The sequence below is a fragment of the Hemicordylus capensis genome, chromosome 3 (assembly GCF_027244095.1).
Source record: "Hemicordylus capensis ecotype Gifberg chromosome 3, rHemCap1.1.pri, whole genome shotgun sequence".
Lineage (NCBI taxonomy): Eukaryota > Metazoa > Chordata > Lepidosauria > Squamata > Cordylidae > Hemicordylus > Hemicordylus capensis.
The window spans coordinates 206,419,092-206,444,519 of NC_069659.1; the positions used below are offsets into that span (position 1 = coordinate 206,419,092).

At 41.3% G+C, this 25,428-nt stretch overlaps 1 protein-coding gene and 1 long non-coding RNA gene across 16 annotated transcripts in view; one reads left to right on the top strand and one right to left on the bottom strand.

Moving 5' to 3' along the window:
- Positions 1-3,147: 3,147 nt before the first annotated feature.
- The window catches only part of KCNMA1 (potassium calcium-activated channel subfamily M alpha 1), an 829,029-nt gene continuing 806,748 nt past the window's right edge, over positions 3,148-25,428 (bottom strand). For 7 of the 14 annotated variants that reach the window (XM_053304540.1, XM_053304539.1, XM_053304531.1 and 4 more), the window contains 3 exons: positions 25,063-25,287; positions 21,721-21,749; positions 3,148-11,563 (listed from right to left, as the gene is read on the bottom strand). In XM_053304540.1, coding sequence (XP_053160515.1) covers positions 11,412-11,563; positions 21,721-21,749; positions 25,063-25,287 — 406 coding nt within the window. In that variant the 3' untranslated portion in view covers positions 3,148-11,411. Of the gene's footprint in view, positions 11,567-21,720; positions 21,750-25,062; positions 25,288-25,428 lie in introns of all 14 variants that reach the window. The other 7 variants (XM_053304530.1, XM_053304525.1, XM_053304528.1 and 4 more) reach the window with 3 other exon arrangements.
- LOC128348853 (uncharacterized) overlaps positions 7,719-25,428 on the top strand; it is a 37,148-nt gene continuing 19,438 nt past the window's right edge. The window contains exons 1-5 of one of the 2 annotated variants that reach the window (XR_008318385.1): positions 7,719-7,853; positions 9,115-10,567; positions 14,686-14,752; positions 16,294-16,378; positions 20,681-20,860. This is a non-coding gene — a long non-coding RNA (uncharacterized LOC128348853). Of the gene's footprint in view, positions 7,854-9,114; positions 10,568-14,685; positions 14,753-16,293; positions 16,379-20,680; positions 20,861-25,428 lie in introns of those variants that run through there. The other variant, XR_008318386.1, reaches the window with a different exon arrangement.

Genomic DNA, 25,428 nt, shown 5'->3' on the forward strand with positions numbered 1-25,428 from the left:
TGAATGCCTATCAGGATGAAATGAAATAACTGCATGCATGCATGCCACCCTGAGCTCCTTGAAGGAAGGGCAGGATGTGGATGTTGTCAATATACTTATGCAGTCACTCTTTGAAATGTAACTCTATATTTCACTGCCAAGCTTTTCATTTGGATTTATGATATTTTCTGCCAGTGGCTGACATGCTGCATAATCCAGTGCTGGCATTTTCAGCCTGAAGGAGTCACTGCACATGTGATGGGGAGCTTTGGCAGTGTTGCAGAGGCAGGCAGTTGTGCAACTACCTAAAACTCCATGTGGGCATTTCCATATCACTGTTTCCATTGGAAACTATGAAAGCAGTGTGACACAAGTGCCTGTGTGCTATTTTAGGTTGCTGTGCAACTACCCACCCACACAATGCCGGCAGGGCTTCCCTTTCCATCTGATAAAGTATACACTGATAAAGTATTAACACCCAAAGCATGTATCTTTTGCATGTGGTAAATAGAGTAGATAGACTGGAGCACACGGTCAGCAGATAGTCTGATCCTACTGAGTCACATTAATTGTGCCAGCAAAAACAGTGGTTGGTAGTGTCCACAGCTTCTATGGCTTGTTTTGACCAGACTCTCTGAAAGCTGAGTTGCCAAGACTCTGAGTTTGGCCTGAAGTTCCAGAATGCTTCAGCATTCTTCTCAGGGTCCCTATGGGAAGGTAGACTATCAGAGAGAGGGACCAGAATCAAGGGCTAGGCTATTTTTTGTTTGGCTTGAGAGTTTTTTCTGTTAGCCCCCTCCCCAATGCCTGTCGGGTTTTACCGCGGAAGAACTAGCACAGTTAGGTTCTTCCGCTAACCTACTAACTGCTATCCACTGCCCTCCCCTGAAAGGGTCTGAGCTTCAGGAGACCTGGCAACCCTACCTGATGCAGTAAGGCTTGAAGCAAGCAGGTTACAGACACCCTAAGAATATCCCATGTTTTGTGGGTAGAATAGCTGGAATTTTTGTTGATGACCCTTCAAGATCTGAAAGGAGAAGTATCCTGCAAGCTTCAAAACAGAATCTGGGGCCTTTTTGACTTTGAAGATGGAAGGAAACAGAGTTGTCCTCTACCATGTTGATCCAAGGACACCTGAAAAATAGCCCCATAAAACTTGGACTTTGCTGTGTTTCTGGGTGAGGAGAATTAACAGGCCTGCTATTAGGACATTTACATTGACTAAAATATGTATGATCTCACTAACCCTCTTTCTCTGTTTCCCCCTCTATACTAAATAGTAGGCCTTTGCTAAGCTTCAACCTATGCAGATTTGGCCTGATGCATCCCATTTCAGTACTAACTGAACTGCTATCTGGTTTGGCCTGAACCAGGCCCAAATTGAAGGCTGCCAAAGCCTCACTTTGACCCATTACCCCATTTCCTCTGCTTGACTCCTTGCCATTGGGTCGAGAGACAGGGATATTAGGTGGAGATTAGGGAGATAGGTCTTGGGCCTGATCCAGCACGACATGTTCTTATATAAATCAGGGTTTGGTGATCTAAAATACAACTGTCCCCATTGCTAAGCAGGGTGTGCCCTGGTTGCATTAGAATAGGACGCTACATGTGAGCATAAGATATTCCCCATAGGGGATGGGGCCACTGGGAAGCGCACCTGCCTCTTGCATGCAGAAGGTTCTAAGTTCCCTCTCTGGCATCTCCAAGATAGGGCTGAGAGAGACTCCTGCCTGCAACCTTGGAGAAGCCGCTGCCAGTCTGTGTAGACAATCCTGAGCTAGATGGACCAATGGTCTGACTAAGCATAAGGCAGCTTCTTATGTTCCTCGCTGGGCCACCTTTGACAGCTCACAGGATTTCTAAATTTTATTTGCAGGGCACCTAATTTCAACTTGATTCAAAGTGGTCACTTGGATTCAGACTGAAGGTTCAGTTCATCCTCCTTTCCTCTTCCTTCAAGTACTTACCAGACTGGGCAGGAGGCAGGAGATGGACTTGCAGGCTTCTGGCAAGGGAGCAGCAACTTTTTCAAAAAGGCTTTTCATTTCTTTAAAAAAAAAAATCTGTGTCCATTGCAGCACCTTGGGAAAACAATTCCCAGGAGCATCTGTGCTATACCCAGAACTCCAGGGGAATTAAAAGGAGAGAGAAAAAATGCGAGTCACTACTTATTGTGACAAGCCTTGTCTCCTGCCCTCCAACCCACCCCCCACTAGTAAATACTTGAAGGGGTCAGGCAAGAGGGAAGGAGGATGGGCTGAATCTTCCATCTGAATCCAAGTGACCACTTTGAATTGAGTTAGTGAAGTCACACACACACACACCCCCACACACACACCAAATCAAACTGGGAGTCCCTGCAAACCACCAAGGCAGTCTCTGAAATGAAGTGAAGAAGTTTCTTCAATCGGCCCTATTCTGGAGGGAAGATCAGTTAACCCAAACCCTGTATCAGCTGCTGCAGCTCACAATGTTAGACGAAGGCAACACAGTAAACTAGAAACCAAGCCCTGTTTTTCAGCCGTGCTTGAGGGTGCTGGTTAGAGAAAAAGGGCCTCCCAGACGACGATGACTACTACTTCTTCTTATATACTGCTCTTCAACCAAAGTTCTCAAAGCAGTTTACATAGAAAAATAAATAATACATAATACACTGGTTCCGTCATTACAGTACTACTGGGCTGCCTTACAAGCTTGTTGTACAGATTACTGAATTAATATCTGTGAAGCACTTTGATCTCTCAAAGCCCCAAAACATTATCCTGTTGATAGAACTGTAGTTGTCTGAGATGGCATTAATCATCTGGTTAAACAGGGCTGGATTGGGGGCCCCAACCCAATCATGTCACGTGCAGCAGTGAGGGCTACATGCAGGCAGCCTTGTAGAAAAAGATGCCGTTGTGCGTATCCCCTACTTCCACTTCCCCAAATGGAGATAACTGTAGTTTCTTTTACAGGTTGATGTGCATCCAGCCTCAGTGGATAGATTGTGTTGGGAGAATCGCCTGCCCAGCACTGGTTTGTCTCTGCAGTTCCCCATCCAGCTAAGGGTATATGCACAGAAGCCTCCTACTCCCCTTTACTTTGCTTGAGGAGAGGGTCTCTGAACACTCTTTTACAAGGATCACATAACAGGGAGAGAGAAAGAATCCACACAGATATCGCACCTTGGTTTTTAGAACACAAATACATAAATTTTTAATCTGAGAAAAATACAAAATGAAACCATGTACAAGTTATGTACAAACCCTTTTTACAGGACAATATATTTTTCACTGGATATTACATATGACAAAGTCAGGTAGATCATTTCTGAGCACCAGCATTTGCGCTCTCGCTCTCGCTCTCCCTCCAATCCTTAGCCAACAAAAGAAAACAAAAATGATGAAGCCACACTCCTTTTTCTTGATGAACTTTGAGTTAATTCCCCAGACTCTTTTAGTTGTACCTTTTGGGAGAAACAGCTGGCTAAGACAGATGCTTCTGTAAGTCACGATCCTTTATTTGCTTCACCGTTGGGTGGGAGACGGATGGGGAGATTAGATAGGCCACTTTTGACAGTTCACAGGACTTCTAAATCTTATTTGTAGGGCTATCATGGCACACATTTTTACATTTGCAGGTTTTAGACCTGTTTGCCCTGGGCATGATCCAGAAAGAGAATATAAATGCCCAGAATTGCATATCAACTCTTGTCATGTCTACTAATTTAACTTTTTGAACATTTGAATGATTTTTCTAATCTAGCATTTTCTTTTTGTACCTCTTTTTAAATTGTATTTTTAAATTAGGTGTATATGCAGTTTTCTCCAACTGGTTAGGAAGCCTCTAGATCAGAAAGTAATTGGAATGGAAATGAGTTTATGGGAAATGAAATATGTAACAATAGCTGTCAAAAAACTATATATATATATATATATATATATATATATATATATATATATATATATATATATACACACACACACACACACACACACACACACACACACACACAAACCCACTGGAAGCATGTTTGGATGATCAGTGCATAGAGAATGCATTGCTGCCAGGGTCTAATGCTTATGCTTGCTCCAGTGAGGCACTTCAGTACGGACTTATCAGTGAATGAGTGAAGGAGACCTCTCAAAGTTCATGCAACTAAGTTGGCCTAAGAGTGCTTTACTGGGCATGTAGGGTTGCCAGATCAGATTTCCAAGGGACACTTTTGACCTAAAGTCTCTGAAATAAGGGCGATAGTTTGAAATCTGTGGAAGTATGACATAGAAGAAAGGGCAACCCAGGTGTTGTTTTTTTAAATCCAGGGAGATCAGTGCATGGAAACAGAGCCCTGTGTGCACGACTGGATCTCTGCTCATCTAGCCTTGCTGACTGTGTATGTGTGCATGCGGGTTAACATGGATGTGCATCTGTGTTGTCTTTGGGATTATGATATTCTGGAGTAGGGGATGATCCTTTAGAATATGGGATGGCTGGTGACCCTGGCAGCTGCATGTCACAAAATGGAGCCCTTAAACAGATGCTACGGTTGTCTCTGAAGACCATATAAAGAGGCATGACCGTTTTAGCAGTGAACAATGTGGATAATGGACAGTGTCATGAGTGCTGAGTTCTGAAAGCATGGCTGATTAACCCACTTGTAAATTATTGCTCTTGTCATGTGGCAATTTCTGCAGCTTATTATTGCAAAGTATTTAAGCACTGTTTCTGCAAATAAAGCCCTCAAGTTTATCTATTATGTTTGCCTCTCAAGGGCTTCCAAACCTGATTAATACTGTTTTCAAAATTTCCTTAAAGATATAGTGAAAGCTTTCTGTAATTGCCGTCTGCATCACTGCTATATAGTGTGCTTGAGGGAATACCTTTCACCCTTGCGTGCTGCTGCTTGCTTTGTTCTCTACCCTGAGCTTGAGCCTTAAGGATGGGGCGAAATGCATAAGTAACTGGTATGGATTTGGCAAAGTAGGCAAGGATGGGTGGGGGAGGCAGACTGACAAAACTTCCCTTCTTTCTTGTAGTGCTCCTGTAAGTTTCTCAAAACAAATTGCTGTGGCTACTTCATTCCTCATCATTGTGGCTATTTCATCTAGGTCTACTGTGGATAAATCTTTGATATATCCTAGAAGAGGAGAGCATAACAGTTTCTTCCCCAGTGATTCTTACTAGTGCTTAGAGCCTAGCGTTAAAATGACGGGATTTTTAAAAAACCAGTTTTAATTCAGAATCACAATTGTGAATGTCACAGTACAAAAAAGTATAGAAAGTTAATTGCACAGTGTGCACTTAAGAACTTGAGAATTGCTTTGCTAGATCAGACCAATAGTCCATTTAATTCAGCACTCTGTCTCTCCAACAGTGGCCAAGCCAATTCACCTGGGAAACTCACAAGCAGGACATAATGAAAATAGCCATCCCATGTTGGGTTTTGCCCCAGCATCTAGTTATAAGAGGTGTACTACCTCTGAATATGGAGGTTCCATTTTAGCTATCATGTGTTTGCAACTGTTGAATGGCTTATCTTGTATTAATTAAAGCCATGCGGTAGTTGTCATCATCATATCTTGTTTAAGGCAATTAAGAGCTTGTATCTTAAATTCTGCCAAGCAATTGGTGTTTCAGACAGAATTCTGAATTTCAAGAGTTAGCAATGCAAGAAGGAAACTCAAGTTTTGTGAACTTTCATTCATAAAGCTTCATTGTTTGTCACAAGAATTGGAATTTTGATTGAACATTCGCATCTGTTCAAATAACTTTTGATATTTTTGTATGTGTGACATTTCAAAATTGGTACATTTTTTCCATTTCCACAAAACTCAAAGCACAGAAAAAACGTATTTAGACTTGGTTTTACCGTTCCCTGATTTTTTACCTCTAACCTCTCCATAAAGTAGCCTTTAACTCCTTCACTCTGTGCAGATGTTCCAAGTGTGTATAGATGAACTTGTGGAAGGGGGTAGAATTTGGTATCATGATTGCAGGACTCCATGTATTTGTGGTCCTTGGGGCACAGCAGATGAGATCTGTAGGCTGTGTATGCCCAGTTGGTACTCTTCATTTTTGTACAGTATAGATCATGAGTGTATGGAAAGTATGGAAGATGTGGGCAGGGCAGCAGGCAGAAGCTTAATTTCCTCCTCTGTGTTCATTTATGCACACTTCAGATGTCTGTACAGGGCTTTGGTTAAGACAGTATCAAAGTTGGCACTATGGTGGGTCACCTTTCAATCAGCAGTCTAGTTGCTTTGATTCTTTTAAGGAGCAAGGGGCCAATAGCAAATTGATTAAATATGCCTAGGGTTGTCATTTGACCAGTCAAATATTGCCAAATAATAATCAATTTCTGCTGAAGTATGTGTTGATTATTCCAGTAATAAAGAACAGAATTATGCTAATTACAAAAGGACTGTTTGATTAAAAAAAAGTCTAAGTAGTTCCATCTTCCAAAAGCTGAACATGACGTCACCACAGATAAAGTGAAGGCTCCTCCTCACTACAGAAATTGCAGTAGAGTCAGTGGAAAGTCCTGACTCCTGGGCATTTCTGACCTATGTGTGTGTGCATGTGTAATGCAGACCCTTACAGCACTGAGGAGCAAGTGACCTTTGTCTTGACATTATCTACTGTAGATCTGGAAAAGGTGCCAAACAGTGCAACCAAAATGGTCACATGGTTGGAGAATCTTCCATATAAGGCTAAAGTGTTCGACTTTTTAGTTTTGATAAAAACAGATGAATAATGCGGGACATTTTAGAGGTTTATAAAACCAAGCATGATATGTGGAAGGTGTATGGAGATGCATTTTCCTTCCTCATAACATGAAAACTTGGCATCATCCAATGAAATGGACTGGTAGATACAGACTAGGTTAAACCAGTGTGACTTCCCACCATATATAATTAATGAAATTTGCTGCCACAAGATGTGATGATGCCCATTGCTCCAGCTGGCTTTAAAAGGAGATTAGACAAGTTCTTGGAAGGTAGATCTTGCAATGGCTATTAGCCAAGATAGCTATATGGAACCTCCAGGTTCAGAGACAGTATACCTCAGAATACTAGTTGCTAGGGGGCAAACAGTTGTTGCCTTTATGTCCTGCTTGTGAGCTTCCTAGAAGCATCTTTTTGGCCACTGTTGGAAACAGGATGCTAGAGTAGATGGACTTGGCCCGATCTAGTAAGTTCTTGTGTTCATATGGTATTGGATGACACCGTGAGGCAACAAATAAAGTGAGACTCCTACTTGCAGAAGGGTGTACTTGAGCTTTGAATGTTTGACAATATTTGACTGTGGTCAAAGTATAGGTGGCAAGTGATGATATTTGACTGGACAATTCACCTGCATTTCATTATGTCTCATTCTAGCCATACAATTTGCTCTCCTGTTGGAGTGGTTTTGGAATGTTTTGTATTGGAATAAATGGTTTTGGGGAGGGTTAATGTTTTATGAACATGCAAGTCATTTTTTAAATCATCACATTCATTGAAGTCCTGAATATTTTTTCCTTGTATTAATATTTCCACATATATACTTGTAATATTACAACAATCCTGATGTTAAGCTTGGCACTTTCCCCCCTTTTATTTCTTCAGAATGATGGGGGGGGGGGAACAGGCCCTAAATTTCTGGCTTTTCAACTGATTAAAAGGTGGTTGTGTGTAGACTTTCCTTTCTCCTGTGTTATTTCTAGTCAAATTGATTAAAGAGTTATGCATTCTTCAAGGCCATTAGATCCCTGAAGAACCCACTCTCATGGATGGGCTCAATTACATTCATCTGCACCACAGGGATAAAAAAGGGGAAGGAGCTGTAAGGACAGCTCAGAGCATGAGGAATCTATTCATGAAGTCTGTTGCCATATAATTCCCCACCATTAGGTAAGTGCAGAGAAGTCACCTTCTGGTGGATATCCCCCTCATGTGAATTTGTCCTTATCCCACCTTATCTTATCTGTGTTTAATTTCAACATGTTCTACTCTTGTAATTACAGAGATTAAACTTGTTCTCATACACTTTCCAAAAACAATATTACTTGGAGACCTTGTCTGAACTCATGTGGTTCACACATGAAATTGTCTTCCTCATATGAGAAGCCCAAATGCCTCATATTCACATGGACAACGTAATGTGCATGGACCACCATGGATATGGCTGCCAGCAATTCCTATGGCCATGGAACCGGAATAAGTGCAGCCATGGCCACAGAGATTGATATGGGTTGTTGACTGAATGGGCTTCCAGGGCCGCGGGGACTAAAAAAATTAAGAATCTGTGTTCAGGCAATCCAAATTCTACACCATAAAAAGTTGAACTCTCTGATTTTTAATGCAGTATGCAAATGGAGGACCCCTTTCCTATAGAATATCTTAATGTGAATAGTTGAATTTGCAATATTTGTCTTGAATAGTATTTTGTTTTGTTTTTGCTGGTCATGGGTGGTGGAGCAGGGAGCTGTGCAGAGCACTGAAGCCTCTCCCCCAACATCTGAAAATCTATTTCAGCCTACCTCTCCAGTGGGTGAGATTTCAGCAGGCATTGCCCACACACTTTCAAGATTCCTTCACCGCAATACGAGCTGCTTTATTTTTTAAAGCAGCAGCAGCAGAAATCTGTATCTTGCACCCAGTAGAACATTTTGCCCTTTCCCCCACTTCAACCCACAAAGTATTAGAATATACATAGTCCTGTCCTAGCATATTAATTTATTCAGTGCTCTTGGCAGTCAAAAGAAGGAAATAAGAAAGCTTCCGTTAGAATTCCAATTTGCAGTCCTCTTTGCATGGATACAAATATTTCCATTAATCATATTAATACATATGGATTGATATTTTGGCCAGTACTTTGCAGAATAACAGATGTACACTGCTGAGTTGCAAGTGTACTACTGTTGCAAGTGTGTGTACAATTTAAGTGCAATGGTCCACCTTTTCTGTTACAAACGTTTCTGCTTTATACAATGTGGCCTTTCTAAAAAATTGAATGATTAAACTTAAAAAAAAAATAAACACAGGTTAATCTAATAATTTTCAATGTTCTGCTCTCAAAGCAAACAGGCTAAAGATTTAGTACATTTTGACTGAAATTGAATGAAATTTCTTGACATTGAAGCCAATTGTACTTTTGCATCTTGACTTGCAGTTCATGAATGAAAAAGGAGCACGGACTGAGGCACAATCCCTGTGCTTTTGTGCAACCATCAGGAATAACAGCTGGACCATCACAGACATTCTTGGTGGATTGTGCCCTTTGAAGAAATAAAGTGGGAATGTGACTTTCCCACTTTAAAATTAATGAATGCAAAATCCTGAATACAAATTGCAGGCTGCCCATAGGTTTCAAGTGGTAATGTCTCCCAAAGCTAGAGCCCACCTTTTTGTTTTGGGTATTGTGATATGGGTAAATAAAACTGTTTGCTCATTTTTAGGAAAGTGGTAAAATAAATACTTTGGATAGACAATCCAATTTCCCATATATTCACAATACTTATTCCCCCCGCTTTTGAATAGCTAATTCTACAAAACATAATGACAAAGTAGTCACAGTCCAAGAAGTCACTCCGGAATTAAGCCTATTAGGTGTGAGTATGAATATATTTGTACTTCAGCCAGTAGACAAACATTAAAGCTGAGATAGTTTTAGCTTAAAATATTGGGTTATATAGTGGACACCTTTATCTGCTCAGTACTCATTTGATTCACTGATATTACTCTAATGATAACAGTATCACAGAATGTTTAATCTCGGCATTTTTACAACTTTGCACAATTACAAAGCTTGAAATTAGCTTTAGTGGGACGTGATGTCATTTTTTCTGTCAGCCTATTGTCGTCCCCTTTCTTTGCAGGAGATCATCTGCCCTAGCATGATCTAGATCAGCGCTTGATAATTTAAATCAGAAAAAGTGCTAAATTATTTAGAGCCTCAAATGCCAGGGTGACTATATACTGCAGCACAGATATGAAACACCATAATTTTGTCTGATGGCTAGGAAGCTTGTCGGCCATTTTGTGAAAAAAACGCTGACTGAGCTGTTGACAGCTTTTCCAAAGGCCTATTGTATGTTATATTAAATACATTCATTATTCTTTGTTACTATATTTATGCTTGCTTTAGTGTTACCTTTATGGGCAGAGTCCCCAAAGCTTGGAAATTAAAAGTTGATTTCTAACATGTAAAAAAGGAAGACGGAAATTAGTTGGCTGTAGCATGGCATAAGCAGTGCCTGAACCACAGTATTTGCATCACAGTTAGAGCTCACCTAATGTCTGGATGTATTGATTGAGGGGCTGGATTTGGCCTTTACAAAAGGCCATTGGCAAGTTCCAGTACAGAAATTAGTTTCGTCACCTTTCAGGATGCATTATGGGAGAGTGATTCAGGCCCAACTGCAGCTTTTTTTCAGCTAAACATAGATCATAGTTTAAAATATCATGATCTGATTACTTATCTTTTTGCATGTGCTACAGGCCTGGATCAAAGCCCTCTGAAACTTGAAGTATTCATGGTTGACCATTTTCCATTGCAATATGCTGATATGAGTCAACATGGAACATAGAAGAAAAGCAGCCTCACATCTGCAGTCTTCTGTAAGGTACCATGACCATCTCACTTACATGTTGTATTTTTTATTTTATGCTCATGGTTGCTTGCTACCTTATTGCCACTATTATCCATTCATGTTATATTGAATCCTATATTCACCTGGGAGGAAGATACTGTGTATGAACATCTGTAGTAACTATGGTGATAAACAGATAGATAATTTGAAAAGAATGTTAATACTACAAAAATATGACTTTCCCACTTTTTTCAAAATAAATATGCTTCAGTTTATTAAGAGCTGGTGTCAATGCTAAACAAAATACACTTCTTCCAGGAAAGAAACATTCTAGTATAGTAGACTCTTCTCTCTTTCTTTCTTTCTTTTTTTGTGTTCTTCTTCTTTGATTTACTAAAATACAAAGTGGACCTTTTAAAATACATTATTTGTCCCTCTAAATTACAATTTTCCTTTGAGTTGTGACCATCATTCTCCTCAAAGACATGGAAAGAAGGAGCAGGAGTATATAATTTTTTTTTCCTGGAGTCTGGCCACATTTGCAGCTGTATTGTTCAGGGAAAATACTTGACAATGAAATAAAAGAAAAAATATATTTTCTTTCTAATAAATAAAAATAATTTAAAATGCTAGAGGCTATACATTACTGCTTTGATTATGTTTTTTTAAAATAAATGAAATAGTTTCCAAAATACATGGAATCAAATATTAAAGGCAGACAAACAAAGATCTGTCTAATTTACTTTCTGGCAAACACTTGCCTTTCTTTAACCTTTTCCACCAGTGGTTCGGCATGAAAGAGGAATAAATGTCACATCACCATTCATGAAGTCTGTCAGGCTTTTTTTAAAAAAAAATAGTTCTGGCCTTCTGTGAGTCAACATTCATCTTCAACTTCTCTGATTGGTGGTATCAAGCTGCTTGTAGATTTATACTGATTGATCTGATTGGCCATGTGTGTACTCATGGGCTTGATTTGAATGTTTCTGGGATAGGCATTATCCGGCTCATCTGTAAACCATTTCTTTTCTGCTAAAGAGCAAAATGGGTAGAGAGACAGGACAAGGGAGGAGGAAAATGAAAAGTTTAATTAGTGCCATGCCAAAAGCAGTTCAGAAAAGTGCATCGGGGTTGGTGGGGAGCAATCAATAGAAAGTGACTTTGAATAATGGCTAGCAGCAAAGTGCTGTAGATTTAATAAACCTGAAAACACAGATTAGAAGAGAGGATGAAAAGTATGCAGGTTTGAAGGCAAGGGGTTAAAAGGAACTGGCAGATGATAGACTTATTTGTGGAAGGTGACCAGACCCTTTAACAGTAAGTTAGCAGAAGTGCTGCTCTCTACTTCAATGTGATTCGTGACGTGATTAGTGACAGCATTTTAGGAAGGTATTACCTGGTTCAGATGAGAGCTGAAATGAATTTGCACTGCTAAATTCTTCTCATTAGCTAACATCCTAATAAAGGACTTGTGGAATGAGAGAAGTTGTGCAACGGTGAGAAGCTAGTGTCATTTCACTAAAAAGTGGAATTGCGCAAGAGTGCTCTGGTATTCCTGCACAATCATTCCACTCAAATCCATGTGGCATGCCACTGTTGTGCAGTAGTCTGGAACACCAGTCCCCGATGCAGTGGACTACCTTGGGCCAGTGAGTGCTTTGTCAGGATGTCATCAGCCACTATGAGGAGATTATTTCTTCTGATGAGGAGGAGAAATTGATCTCCATTGTGAATATCAATGCACAATATTCTCTGAATATTTGATTATCCGAATTTGGCAGCTGGTAATATTTTATTTCAGTACTTGGTATTTCACAGTTGAAATCCAGTATGAATATTTGATATTTGACAGTCAGTATTTGATAACTGACACATAATAACATTTATTATGTAAAGGTATTAGATAACTAACATGCAGTGTCATTTTGTAGATGACATGCTATGACAGTATTTGATAGCTGACATGCAATGGTATTGATAGCTGACAGTGTTTGATAGCAAACATGTAATGAATTTTAGCATCTGACAGCTGACAGTTTATGAGGTTCTGTAATTTGATGCTTGCCAAACTCAAAACAATGAAGAGATGTGAAAAGCCTTTAATCCTCAAAGCGCTTCCTAGGGAGTAAGTCCCACTGAACATAGTGGAACTTCTGAATAACATACATATGCACTCACATTTTGAATTCTGAAATAAATAGCACACATTCAAATGTGTATTTAAAATTCAAATGGGAAACTTTAAAAAATAAATTTCTGGCAAAATAGGAAATATGCCAATATTCATTTCAGCTCTAGTCCAAAGAATCTGGCCTTCAGTTTTCAGTAATTCACTCTGGACGATGACTATCCTATCTTGCTTGTATTTATCACATAGTAGTTGCTTTCTGCTTCTACAGTTTCCTAGCACTAGGCTGTAGTTTATCCTCTCAAATTGCAGAGGATCTCACTAATCCCAAATTCAGGAGTGGGTAGTTTGTTGAGCACTTAAGAATACATTTGAATTCCCTCCTCTGCCCTCAATAAACTATTCAAGCATTTTTCTAAAATTGTGAAAACGAAACCTGAGTTTTCTCAAGGAACTAATACAAAAATTCAGAGAGTGAAAAAGGGACACAGTGGTTGTTAAGTTGCTCATCCCTACCCTAATTATTGCTTCATGATTTCAGTGGGGCAAGAAGTGCCCCCTAAGTACCCTAAAAGCCAGATGGACCCAGAATCAACATCCCCCATGATTTGTGGGCAGACCTGAGAGCATGGTAGCACCAGTTATTGTGTAGGACCTCTGTCTCGGCTCCAGCTTGGAACTGCATGGTGAATCCATTTTATGGTCTTTCCCCTGTTACTGGCAATTGTCATCTAGCTATATGTGTTCTGCCCATCTTCCACAAAATTCCACAAGCCAGTCCACCAGCTGTGTGCTTGGTCATGAAACAGATATTTATGCAACTCTCTTAAACTGCCATTTACACAAGCCTTAAGATTAATGTCTTAAAAACAGAACATGGGAAGAGACCCTGTATGCAACGGTTGCCGGGCAACCAGATTTGGCCTCAGCACATATGAACTAGCTGTCTCTCCCAGTGTCGAGGACAGTCTTCTTTAGTTTTAGTATAATAACATGCAGAGTGCAGATAGTTCACAAAAGCCCTCTTCAGAGGTTGTTATTTGAATGCATGAAGGGAGGGGAGCAGGAATATACACTCAACCTCCATGCATTCATTATAAAGTCTGAAAAAGGCCCTGTTCATGCTGTGCCGTCTCACATGATCAAGAACCCTTTTCTAACCGGAGCTCTTTCAGACCTTTAAAATGCGATGCCATTCTGTGCATCCATAGAACATCTGAACAGGACTAGAATCTACTAATATCACTATTAGTGAAAATGTTAGTGGCTATTTTCATATTTTAGTAGTAATATGGTTCTCCCTCAGCACTGATATTCAAAATAGGTAGAGGACTTCCCCTTAAGTACCTTCTTGTATAGCACACCTGATGGAAAAGCTTTAAATAAGGGTGGCCAGCCATACTGTCAACTGTGCTGCAGTTGTGAAACAGCCAGTTTACTGACTGATATGATATGCTGCGCAGCCCTCAGGGACATATTCCTGGTAAGGAGAGGGGCTTTTGTGGGGAGAGGTGGCAAGCCTTGCCTACACCTAGTTTTTAGACTACTTGAGAGGACAGAGCTCTCACTCTGCTCTCATAAGGCTGTGTGACACTGTGTCCAGAGGAATAGGGTTCGGCCGCATTCTTGTGAGCTCTACAGATCTTGTGAGACTTGGAAATGAGGGAATGTACAGAACCATTGATTGGCACAACCTTTCGAAAGAGACAGGTAATGTGGTTGAGGAGGCATCTGTGGAAGCCTCCTAGGTGGAGGGAGGGAGCGAGAAATCGCAAACACTATGTGAGTAGAAGCAGCAGTAGCAGTGAGGTGCTTTACTAATCCCCTTCCCTCCATTCTGAAGCCCTACATAACCATAATTGCTGGCACAGAAAATAATTTTGCCAGAAATAAAGGAATTCACACTGCTTGTTTGCTGAGGAAATCCCATTGCCTTTCTCTGGAGAGTTTTCAAAAACTGTTTATGAACAAATTGCTGAGGTGGCCAGTAAAATATAATGTCTTATGTTCGCTCTATCCACAGAAATCACTCCGGAACCCCACTATGGATTCTGATGTTGCTTTGGAATTGGGCCTGGCTTCTAGAGGAAGTATGTATGTTCTTTTTTCTTAGCTCTCCAATTTAAATTTGTGTAACAAATGGAAGTTTTACTCCTCATGCAGCTTATTATGTGACAGCTTAGTTTTCTTTTGGAAGCTCTTTTGTTAACAAATTATGAACTAAAAATAACCTGCAAGGCATATATACACTGTGTGTGTATATATATGTGTGTATATATATATATATATATATATACACACACACACACACACACACACACACACACACACACAGTGTATATATGCCTTGCAGGTTATTTTTAGTTATATATATATATATATATATATATATATATATATATATATGTGTGTGTGTGTGTGTGTGTGTGTGTGTGCATCCAAAAAGTGTGTGCTTTCCTCCTCAAGGAAGCATGCATCATACTGAACCAGGTTCTTCACTCTCTAATTAAGTTTGCTCTGATTTGAACAGATTGGCCGATAGGAATTTATAATGTTAAATCCCACACAGCGAAGCTAACTGATTAAGTGCCTTAAATTATTCTTCCTGACAAAATGATAAAGTTACAATCTGTTCTAAGATGATCTACAGCTTGCCAGACTCCTACAGCTTCTTTCGATATTCATTTATCTTTTTTGTCAAGCTGGGTTTTACATATATATCCATAGATCTTTTAAAGTCATCAGAACATCTGAATTGTTAATGAGGCTCTAAGGGAAAGGCTTCCGATGGGCTGGTTCCAGAAAGGTTGTAAGGAAAAATTCTGGGAAATGTGTACACATCAAAATAATTTCAGCTCCATTTAAAAACCATTTAGTTCAAGTGTGACACATGAACCATTATGCATTTGTGGAAACCAATTTTGTATGATCTACGATTAAGCTAACCTTTCAGAGAGGTGTTAAAATGTGATGGTTCTCATGTTTTAAAAGCCTTACAAGATCACATAAACAATTTCAAACTAAGTTTTTCAAATACATTGTCTTTAAAATGATTTCGAGAGAAGTAAAGTATGTGCACTTTTTATCTCTGTCTCTTTTAGCATTATTTGTCAGACACGCAGCTTTTCAAACTTTGATTTACACAAGGGAGAACTTGGGGCAAAATATTCAAAGTCTGAGAGTGCCTGAAGAAAAGGAAATGATGTTTCATTCTCATCCAACAGGAGGCAATGCAAATAAATGTTGTGTGCACATTTCCCTGAGCTAAAATGCCTGATGCATGAGCTGGGGCAATAGTGCTGAATTTAGTGCTTTAGCCAGGGGAGGCCAGGTCTCTTGTACTTCTAAGAGTTGTTTAGAAGGCAGCATTTTAGTTGGTGCAGCCTTTCTTAACTCTACATGCCAAAACTCTAGTTGCAAAAATCCCTGGAACACACATGCTACATGTGTCCTGGGCCACAGTGGGTGCTCTGGACATACCCAATATTGCTGCATTGCAAAAAGCAAGCAGGTCCAGACCTAATAATCTGGATGGGAGACCACTGTAATCCCCATGTAAAGAGAGAGGTATAATAAATATTTTTAAAATAAGGATTATAAGCATTATCTAATTTTTATCTGATCATCCTAGGTGGCCTGGATTTGCTAACTCTAATCTTCGGGCTTGACAAGTGCTGTGCAACTTTCTAAGAGCCTAGGACACAATCCAGGCAAAGGTAAGACATTTTTAGTCCCCTTGATATCAATGAGTGAGGTTAAAACATTCCTGTTCAGCTGTACTTAACTTAGGCTAGATGTACTCTTGGGTGTAGCAGGGAAATGACTTGCCTAGCAAGCATGAGGTTGCCAGTTCAAATCCCTGCTGGTATGTTTCCCAGAATATGGGAAACTCCTATATCTGGCAGCAGAGATATAGGAAGATGCTGAAAGGCATCATTTCATACTGCGGGAGGAGGCAATAGTAAATCCCATTTGTATTCTACCAAAAGAAAACCAAAGCTCCGTGGTCGTCAGGAGTTGACACCGACTCGACGGCACACTTTACCTTTTTACTCTTGGGACAATTGTTCTGTTTCATCAGCATGCTGTTAACAGTATTTTGCAACAATATAGCTGCTTGGAAGGCAGGGTTAAACTCTCCCTCCCACTATGCCACTGGTCTTTGGGCCTCCCACAGCTGCTCTTTGTAAGGAAAGAGATGTAGCTGTTCTTAAACATGCAATTCAAAAATGCAATTTATGTAATGAGCAGTATGGGCTTTAGTCCCCCTTCCCCCAACAAACGAATTTATGGCTGGGTGAAGGAAGAGGAATGTATTAGGGATGTGCACGAATGGTCTTTGGCACCGGCGGGGGTAGTACTTTAAGGGCGGGGAAGGGTGTACTCATCCACCACCCCACCGCATTCCCCCCGCTGGCGCTCTGTAAACTTTAAGCCCCTCGGGGCGCCCCTGTTCCTTCCTGCTGCCCCGTTCCCCCCATCTGCCAGAAGTGGCTGGAAGTTGCTAGCGCCTGTCGTGCGTGCATCCGTCTGCCGTGCACGCGCACACATAATGGGCGCACGCCGTGCCAAAATGCCGTGCCAAAACGCTGAATACTGCCCCAGTGCCACAATGTTTCGGAGGCCTTTACAATGGCTTCCGAAAAGTTTCGGGCACATGCCTAGAATGTATTGTGTATACATAAGCCACTGGCTGTGGGGCCATTCACACAACCTACTTAGTGGGCGGGCAGGTAGGGGGAAGGCTTCCCAAACCTTGCCTCCCCAAAGCAGACAATTGTTGTATTGGTCTGAGCATGCTCCACGCTCCATGATCTGTCCTGCTCCATACACTGCGAAGCAGGGCAGATTGATCTGAGGCCAGGACTCGTTGCCACAGCCTCAATGAAGCCCACAATGCAGCATGTGACATGCACTCTGCATTGGTGGATTCTCCCAAGAGATGGGTGCTCTGGATGCCTGTCTTAGTGTGCAGCTGGGCTGAAACCAGCCCGTCCTTGCACATGTGCAGGTAGCTGGGGGTAAGGAAGCACTCGCTCCCTTAACCTCAGCTCACAGCCGGAGTAAATAGCAGGGCTAGGTGGTGCTGCCCTACCAGGATTGGCCCGATCCCAGCAGTTCTTATATGTAGCCTAACTTGGGCTGGGCATCCCTAGCCCAGGTTAGGCTGTGCATGAGAACAGCCTCTGTGTATTTGTTACAAAAGGGAGAGAAACCTTTTAAAAACAAACTACAGTCTGCCATGAGTACAGTCAAAGGACTTTTCCAGATGAGAGTTTATTGGGGACTTTTTAAAGCTTCTGCAGTTGGACTATGGGCACCATCCAGATAGTTTTGTTGTCTTCGGTAGATTCACATGCTCCCTTGTAGCATGTTTTCAAGCTCTGCCTACTAGGGATGTGCACGAACTGGTTTGGAGGCCCTTTTATGGGCCTCTGAACTGGTTTGAACCCTGGCCGGCTTGAAGGTTCGACAGCCGGGGGGGGCTGGCTTTAAGAGCGGAGGCACATGAGCAATGCACACAGTCCCAGACAGTTCCTACTTTCAGGTACATCCAGTAAATGTTGGCACGTGGCGGCAGGGAAGTATGTTGCCATCCTGATGGGCTTTTAAGGACCCGCACACCGGTGCGGGAAACATGGTGGGGGTGGGGGTGGGGGTAAGTGCACCCACCCCCACCCTTAAAGCCTCCCCCCTGCCATCGAATCGGCCCCCACCAGTTCCGTGCACATCCCTACTGCCCACATGCTGAGCATGGCCTTGTGCTATTTTCACAGTGCCAACCACTAATCAGCTCTTATGAATCAGTCTTTCCTTGACTACTAGATTTGCAAAGAAAGATGGCACTGTAAAAATAGCATGAGAACTGTACTCAGTATGTGGCCAGAGTGATGAAGCCAGGGATGTGCACAAAACCACTTTCCCCAGTTTGGTTTGAGTCCGGACTGGGCTTGAACTGAATGAGCAAATTCAGTTATTGCATCCTGAATGCAGGGCCTGGCTCAGCTCGAATTCGAGCCAGTTTGGGGGTGCCAGGGATGTTTCGCTGGCAGACCTACCACCTCCGAGGCCCTCAGGGGCTGCTGCTGGCAGGTGCAGGGGGTATCCGGCGGTTCCCCCTCCTCCCCCAATCTCTCCCAGGCCATTTCAGCCCTTTCTGAAATGACGGTGGCAATTTTGGTTGCTGCCACACATGCTCCCTGGCCATTTGCATGGCTGGGTCATTACTCGGCCACACAGATGACAGGGTGCATGCTTGGTGGCCACCAAAATGGCTGCCGCCATTTCAGAAGGGGCCAGAATGGCCCAAAATGGCCTGGGACACACACACCCCGCCCGCGGCCATGGCAGCATCCTCAAGGCTGCTGGAGTAAAAAAAGTTAAATTTTAATTTATTTATTTTTAAACTGTGGAAGCCCTGAACAGCTCAACTTTGAGCCAGACCAGCCCAATGTCAAACTAGTTTGAGGGTGAGCTGGTTCGAACATCCCTAGTTGAAACCCCCAAGGACAGGAATCTACAGAAGACAACAAGCATCCAGAATGTGCATGAGAGCCTCTAAATAACTACTGAAGAAGCTTTTTTAAAAGCCAGAAGTAACGAGGGCAGTATATTTAAAATCAATTTACTCCACATTATCTTACTTCCAGTTTTTCTCTCCCTGACAAGTATTATAAGTTCTATCACCCCATACTCCTTTGTTTGGCAGGGAGTATTTTATAGATACATAGTAGGCTAGTAATCAATTTTCAGGGAAGCGAAACTGCTCTCGTTATATCTGAATTCCTTTGACTGCTCCTAGTGTGTTTTTATCTGCAGAGATGTTTTGTGGCTAGGGTTCGCAACTTGGGCCAAAGGTCATAGTGGCTGGGGATGATGGGAGTTGTAGTCCAACAACATTGCGGGATGCTGATTTAGCCAGTTAGATCAATGTAGGAAACTGGAGGGAGTGGGTGGCAAGGCGGGGTGGGGGAGGGGAGGGTTATTACAGTTCAGAATTCTAGTAAGTCCTTGTAAATTCTCTCTCCCTCCTGGGCATAAATAGTTATGCTGACAAAGGGAGCGGAGCTATAAACTGCACAGGTCTTCCTATGCGATGCACACGCATGTGTAGAACACTAGGGACAGTGCTAAACCTTTAGGGGGTAACTTTGTTCATGCAACGTAAGAGATCCATCGTGTTGCAACAATGTAGCTCTTTCTGGTGTCTAAATCTGAGAACTTGTATGGCATTGTGGCTAAGAGACTGACCTCAGATCCAAGAAGCCCCCTGTTCAAATCTCACATCACTACACAAATAGCGTAAAAGGATCTGAAACTAAGAATCCAAAACACAACATGGCAGATCCAATAATAGAATTGGAAAAAAGGACATAAAGAATGAATATGTAAATGTAAACTATATTGAAAATTATGGAGTCATATAAACATGGTAATATTGATGGATCAGGCGAGGAAAAGATCCTAACAAAACATGGAATACACTGAACAACAAAGAATTCTTTGTTTCATGTATTCCGTATTTCATTAGCATTTTTTGCCTCACATGATCCATCAATATTACCATGTTTATATGTCTTCATAATTTCCAGTATAGTTTACATTTACATATTCATTCTTTATGTCCTTTTTTCTACTTGGATCTGTCGGGCTGTGTTTGGGATTCAACTCTCACATCAGCCATGAATTCAGTAAGGCAAACTCGTGTTCTCTTGGCTTAAGTCCTCTTTGTGCTATCTGGGGATAATAATACTGACCTACCTTAGAATCAGTGAGATAATATATGTGAAGCATTTTGAAAATGAGAAAGTGCTATATAAATGCTAAGGGTTACTGAAATGTCTTAATACTCTTTGGCATCTGTAGACTTGTGGCTTGCAAACCTGTTAAATCAGAGTACATGGGATTATAGGTCAAATGCATTTACGGTGTATGTGGGATATATCATCATTTCAAATAATAGGTGATGGAAGGGGTGGGAGGAGACAATAAGCACATTTGGTATTTTCTTCACATAGGTTTCACACTGGTTTGCAGAACCTTACATGTTTAAACATTTTATAAACACATGGATGTTTATTCAAAGACAAGATTTTCCAAATGAATGGACAGACAGACAGACAGACTGACAGACAAACAACCCCATGCACACGATTTCTACTAAATGAATCTACTTGTATATTGAAAGCAGTGTAAAGGTAGGTGGTGGTAGTGGGCACAATCCAGCAAGCAATGTAGCTGTATTTAATCTTCCTAGTAGATGTGCAGAGTTACTTTGCCAAGTCTCCTTGAAAGAAACAGAAGGGCCTATAACTACAGCATTTGCTGGATTGGGCCCACAGAGGCCTAACTTAGGCATGGCTTTTACTCAGAATTTTACTTAAGGAAGGACATTTTCTGGCTTTTTAAATTGCCAACAAATTAGCGAAGGTTGTCTCCATTTTGAATATGCAGTTACGGCATTTTCCCTCCAGGCATTGCTATTAAATTCATGTGATAACTGCTTTCATATGAACATCCCTTCCTCAGAGTGAGGTAAGCCAGATGTAGCATTAACAGAAAAGCAGGTCAGGTGGCAAAGCAGCAAGTGGGGGATTTCCTCCCCATAATCTCTAAATAAATTGATAGCAAAGTCAAGTGAATCTCACCTTTATAAAGAGAAAGATCAATGGTGGTGAACATATACTGGGCAAGAGTAGTGGGATACAGTGGACCAGACAACGTGGCCACCATAGTCAAACAATTTTACTAATAGAGCAGCTAGGTGTTTAGTAGGAAGACACGTGCAGTTGGAAATGCAAGCAGATGAAAGGAGTTTAAAACAAAATAAACCACAAATGAAAACTGAGCAGCAGCAGCAGCAATAGCTAGTTTACTCTGGATTTAGAAATAAAGCAAAAATAAGGAAATTACGACAAATCCAAAATTAAAGTAAAACAAACTGAATAAAGTTTGGTAACTTGGTTTTTAATGTGTCACAAGTTTTCACGAGGACAAAGTTATAGAAGGAAACCCCACAGCAGTTTTCTAGCTCATGCAGAACCATCAATTGTCATACCTTGGCCCATTCTATTCATCCTTGTTGCACTTTAGAAAGAGAAGTAAGCTATGTAAGTTTTACAAGGCTTTTAAACTGTCACACATCCCGTTGAGCACTTTAACTGGCACATCCTTGGTGTGAGTTAGAAAATGCCTGATGGCAAACATCAGGACCTTCTTTTGCAAAGTGCATAAATTTATCTTCATGATCAAGAGCTACAGGAGGAGAGGATAGTATAGTAGAATTGTTTTGGAGTTGGTGCCAAGGGTGGGTGGTTGATGGAGAGGAGTAAAATTAGTTTGAAGTGCTTGCAGTGATACCAGCTACATCCACCCTTCCGTATATATAGTTGGGAACGCCAAATCACCATCCTTAGTAAGATGATGCTTTGTGTAGCCCACATTGTACCAAACCAGAGGTTGTCAGTAAAAGTGCTTGGCTTCATTGTCAATCCACACAGCAAGCTTCTATAATTATCATGCTTTCAGGGGCAAGGGAGTTGGTTGGGGTGGGGGTGGGGAGGAAGGAAATGCAGCACTGACCATAAGAACCACCTCCTTTGATATGAAATCTCTATTTAGCAACCCCCTCCATGCCCAATATACTTTAAAAAACATAGAGCTAATACATGCCAGGCAACCAGCTAGCTATTTATAAAAGAAAGGGAATAGGACAGGGGCAGGTGAGAGTAAGGTGTGGCATAGTTTTGAGGAACTAACTAGCCATCTGCAATGGATAAATAACGTGCAAGGAATCAAGATGTGACCCTGATATGTTGGAAACTCCACATTTTCCATGGGTCTCCAGTCCTGACACTATAGTTCTGACCTATGTTTAATTCTCTACAGTGTTGTTAGCTTGGCCAGCATCTTGCTGAACTGCATTACTAAGCATACGTATCTGAAAGTAAATAAGAGTATATGAGTTTAAGAGCTGGGTATTAAGTCACTGAGCTAGGCAGAGGGTTGAACAATGTCAGCTGAGAGATCCTGTCTGTGCTTTAGTGGCATGATTTCCAAACTGTGTTCTGGGGCACATTAATGTATTATGAAAGGCACCTTGAAAAATTAAGCTGCCATGTTGCTTGCATCTGCTTCTCTATGTCTGTTGGAGAGGGGAGGCCATAATCAGTATTGATCCTATGGGGATCAATACACTCAGAGGTAGAGCATATACTTTGCATGCAGAAGATCCCAGCTTTAGTCTCTGGTATCTCCACCTAAAGGGATCAGGTGATAGGAATGACCTCTGCCAAAGACCCTGGAGAGTCATTGCCAGAGTAGGCAACACAGGGCGAGATGGATCATTGGCCTAATAAAGCAGCAGTATAAAGCAGCTTTGTATATTCACATATATGGTCATATTGGGATTTCCCTCTCCCCAATATACGGGCAGTGAGATCATCCCAAGGAAAAGATGAAGGTTGTGCTGGAATTTCCCTGACAAGCCCTGTGCTAATGTTGCTTCATGGATTCCCCACACCCATCAGTTGTAGTAGCTGATGGGTGAAGGGAATCTATGGACATCAGCAGTGCCCCAAATGCAAAAACCCAACTCTAAGGCATGACTGACTGGACAAAAGGGAGGGCAGGATGCTGGCAGACTACATTAACTGGGCTATCATATAGTTATTAAGTATGGCAATTGTTCTGGGAACTGACTGGAAAAAAGATTATGTAGACAATTGAGAGTAAGTTTGAAGTATGCCTTTAGTTTTAATCCAGAAACAAATTGTGCGCCAGATATCATCAGTCTGGAAAATGAAGATAATCATTCCAAGGCAGTTCCACATCTGAGAAGTTAGTCCTTAGGAATGCTGACAAAACAGATTTAGCATTCTGTTTCAAGCTTGGAATGGAATGCTAAATCTGTGGAATGTTCCATTGGAACAACTGGTTGAGCCAGTTGTTCCAATGGAACAACCCCGTTCTGATTTGGAATGTTCCGAGTGCCATTTTGGATTCTCAAATGCTGCTCAGAACACTTAGAATGTTCCAACTCAAAACAGGCCATTCTGTTCCAAGCTCAGAACATGCCCTTCATTTGAAAGGCGTTCTGTTCCGACCTTGGAACACTTGAGACTGTTTGTTTCAAGTCGGAATGTTCCGACCACGAAACATTCTGCACATCCCTCGTTAGCACTACTCATTCATCTGTGCCTTGGGTTAAACCATCTCAAGTCATTGGGTACATTTCCATTAAGTTCAGCAGGTGTTATGTAAGGAGCGATACTGCAGTGTACTTTTTGATAAACCCCTAGCTAAAATGTGACCTCACATGCAAGTTCCTTCTGGGAATAGCAGGATATAAAGCTATTAGAGAGGGAAGAAAGAATCCCCAGAGTACAGATACTTAAATACAGAAAAATGCTTGCAATTTTCTGTACATTTTGAAGACGATCCTTTGCCATGTGTGGAAGGATCGTATCACATATATTCTGTACATAAGGTGATTAACTCACCTTTTAACAGATGTAAAAATCTCAAGAAGAAAGATTCTAATGAATTGCATTCAATATTTATAATACACATGGCTTTTCATCCCAAATGTCAAAAGTGAGAGAAAATATAGTTATTTATGTGGCAGTATAAATAGACAGAATTTAACTGCAATTAGAACCTTCAGAAATGGTTAAACCATTAGTGTTTCTAGAATGTCATGCCTGACCATTTCCAATATTTTAGCATTAAAGTGGAAAAGGCATGCTACAAGGAAAATATGCATATTTATACTTTAAAAAGATTTCTGTGTGCAGGAGTATCCTTGATATTGCTTTGGTATAAAAAGGACATGCTGGAAAATTATAAAAAAGGTGCAAGACTTATGCCCAAGAATCTGAAAAACATTCTGTAGTACATTTACCTAATATTTAGAAAACAAACTTGGGGGCAGTAGGGAGATTGAACCCCTGATTTTGTGTGTGTGAATGTTTACATGTGTCCATTTTACACCACCATCCTTGCATTAAATAATGTTTTTTCTGCAACTGACATCACCAGTTAATGTTCACGCTACACATGCTTTGACCTCTGATACACAGAGAAGTTACGGTAGGGAGTTATTCGCATCTGCTCTTAGCTCTTTCCCACCTGCTCTGTGTCATAAATAACTTTTGGTCCGTCTGCTTTGTTGCTGTTGTGCTTAAGGGTTTTATGGTATTGAAATAAAAATGACAATTACATGCACACTGTTATACATATGCAAAATGTGTGTATAAAAATGGAAACTCCATGGGGGAAGCAGGGAAGAACAGGGAAAGCTACTATTGGACACACCAATTGGGAAGGAATGGGTGGTGTATACAGCTTCATACATGGTGAGAGTGGGTACACGTATCAAAGTCTATCTTCCTGCACATACTTCTGTTTTTCCCGGGAGTCCCTGGTCTTAGAGCGATTCTGTCGGTTTGCGGTTGCTGGGATCGAATGAACCGATGAACTTTTCTTGCTAGAAGTGTAGGAGGAATGGGACGAGTGGGATAGACTAGCCCGGGACTGGCCAGCATTGTGGTCAAACTGCATCAAACAGAAGATCCAGTCTGTCGGCACAAGCTCGAACTCGTAGGTTGGGTTGGCTATAACAAAACTGAAAAAGAAAGAGAGAACAGTGGTCTTAATTCCCTTCTATCAGGTCTCCATTGTCCAAGGTGTAAACTAACAACATTATCAGCTTGATCTTTTAATTTACAAGGACTGGAATGAAGGACTTTACAGGCTGAAGTACAGG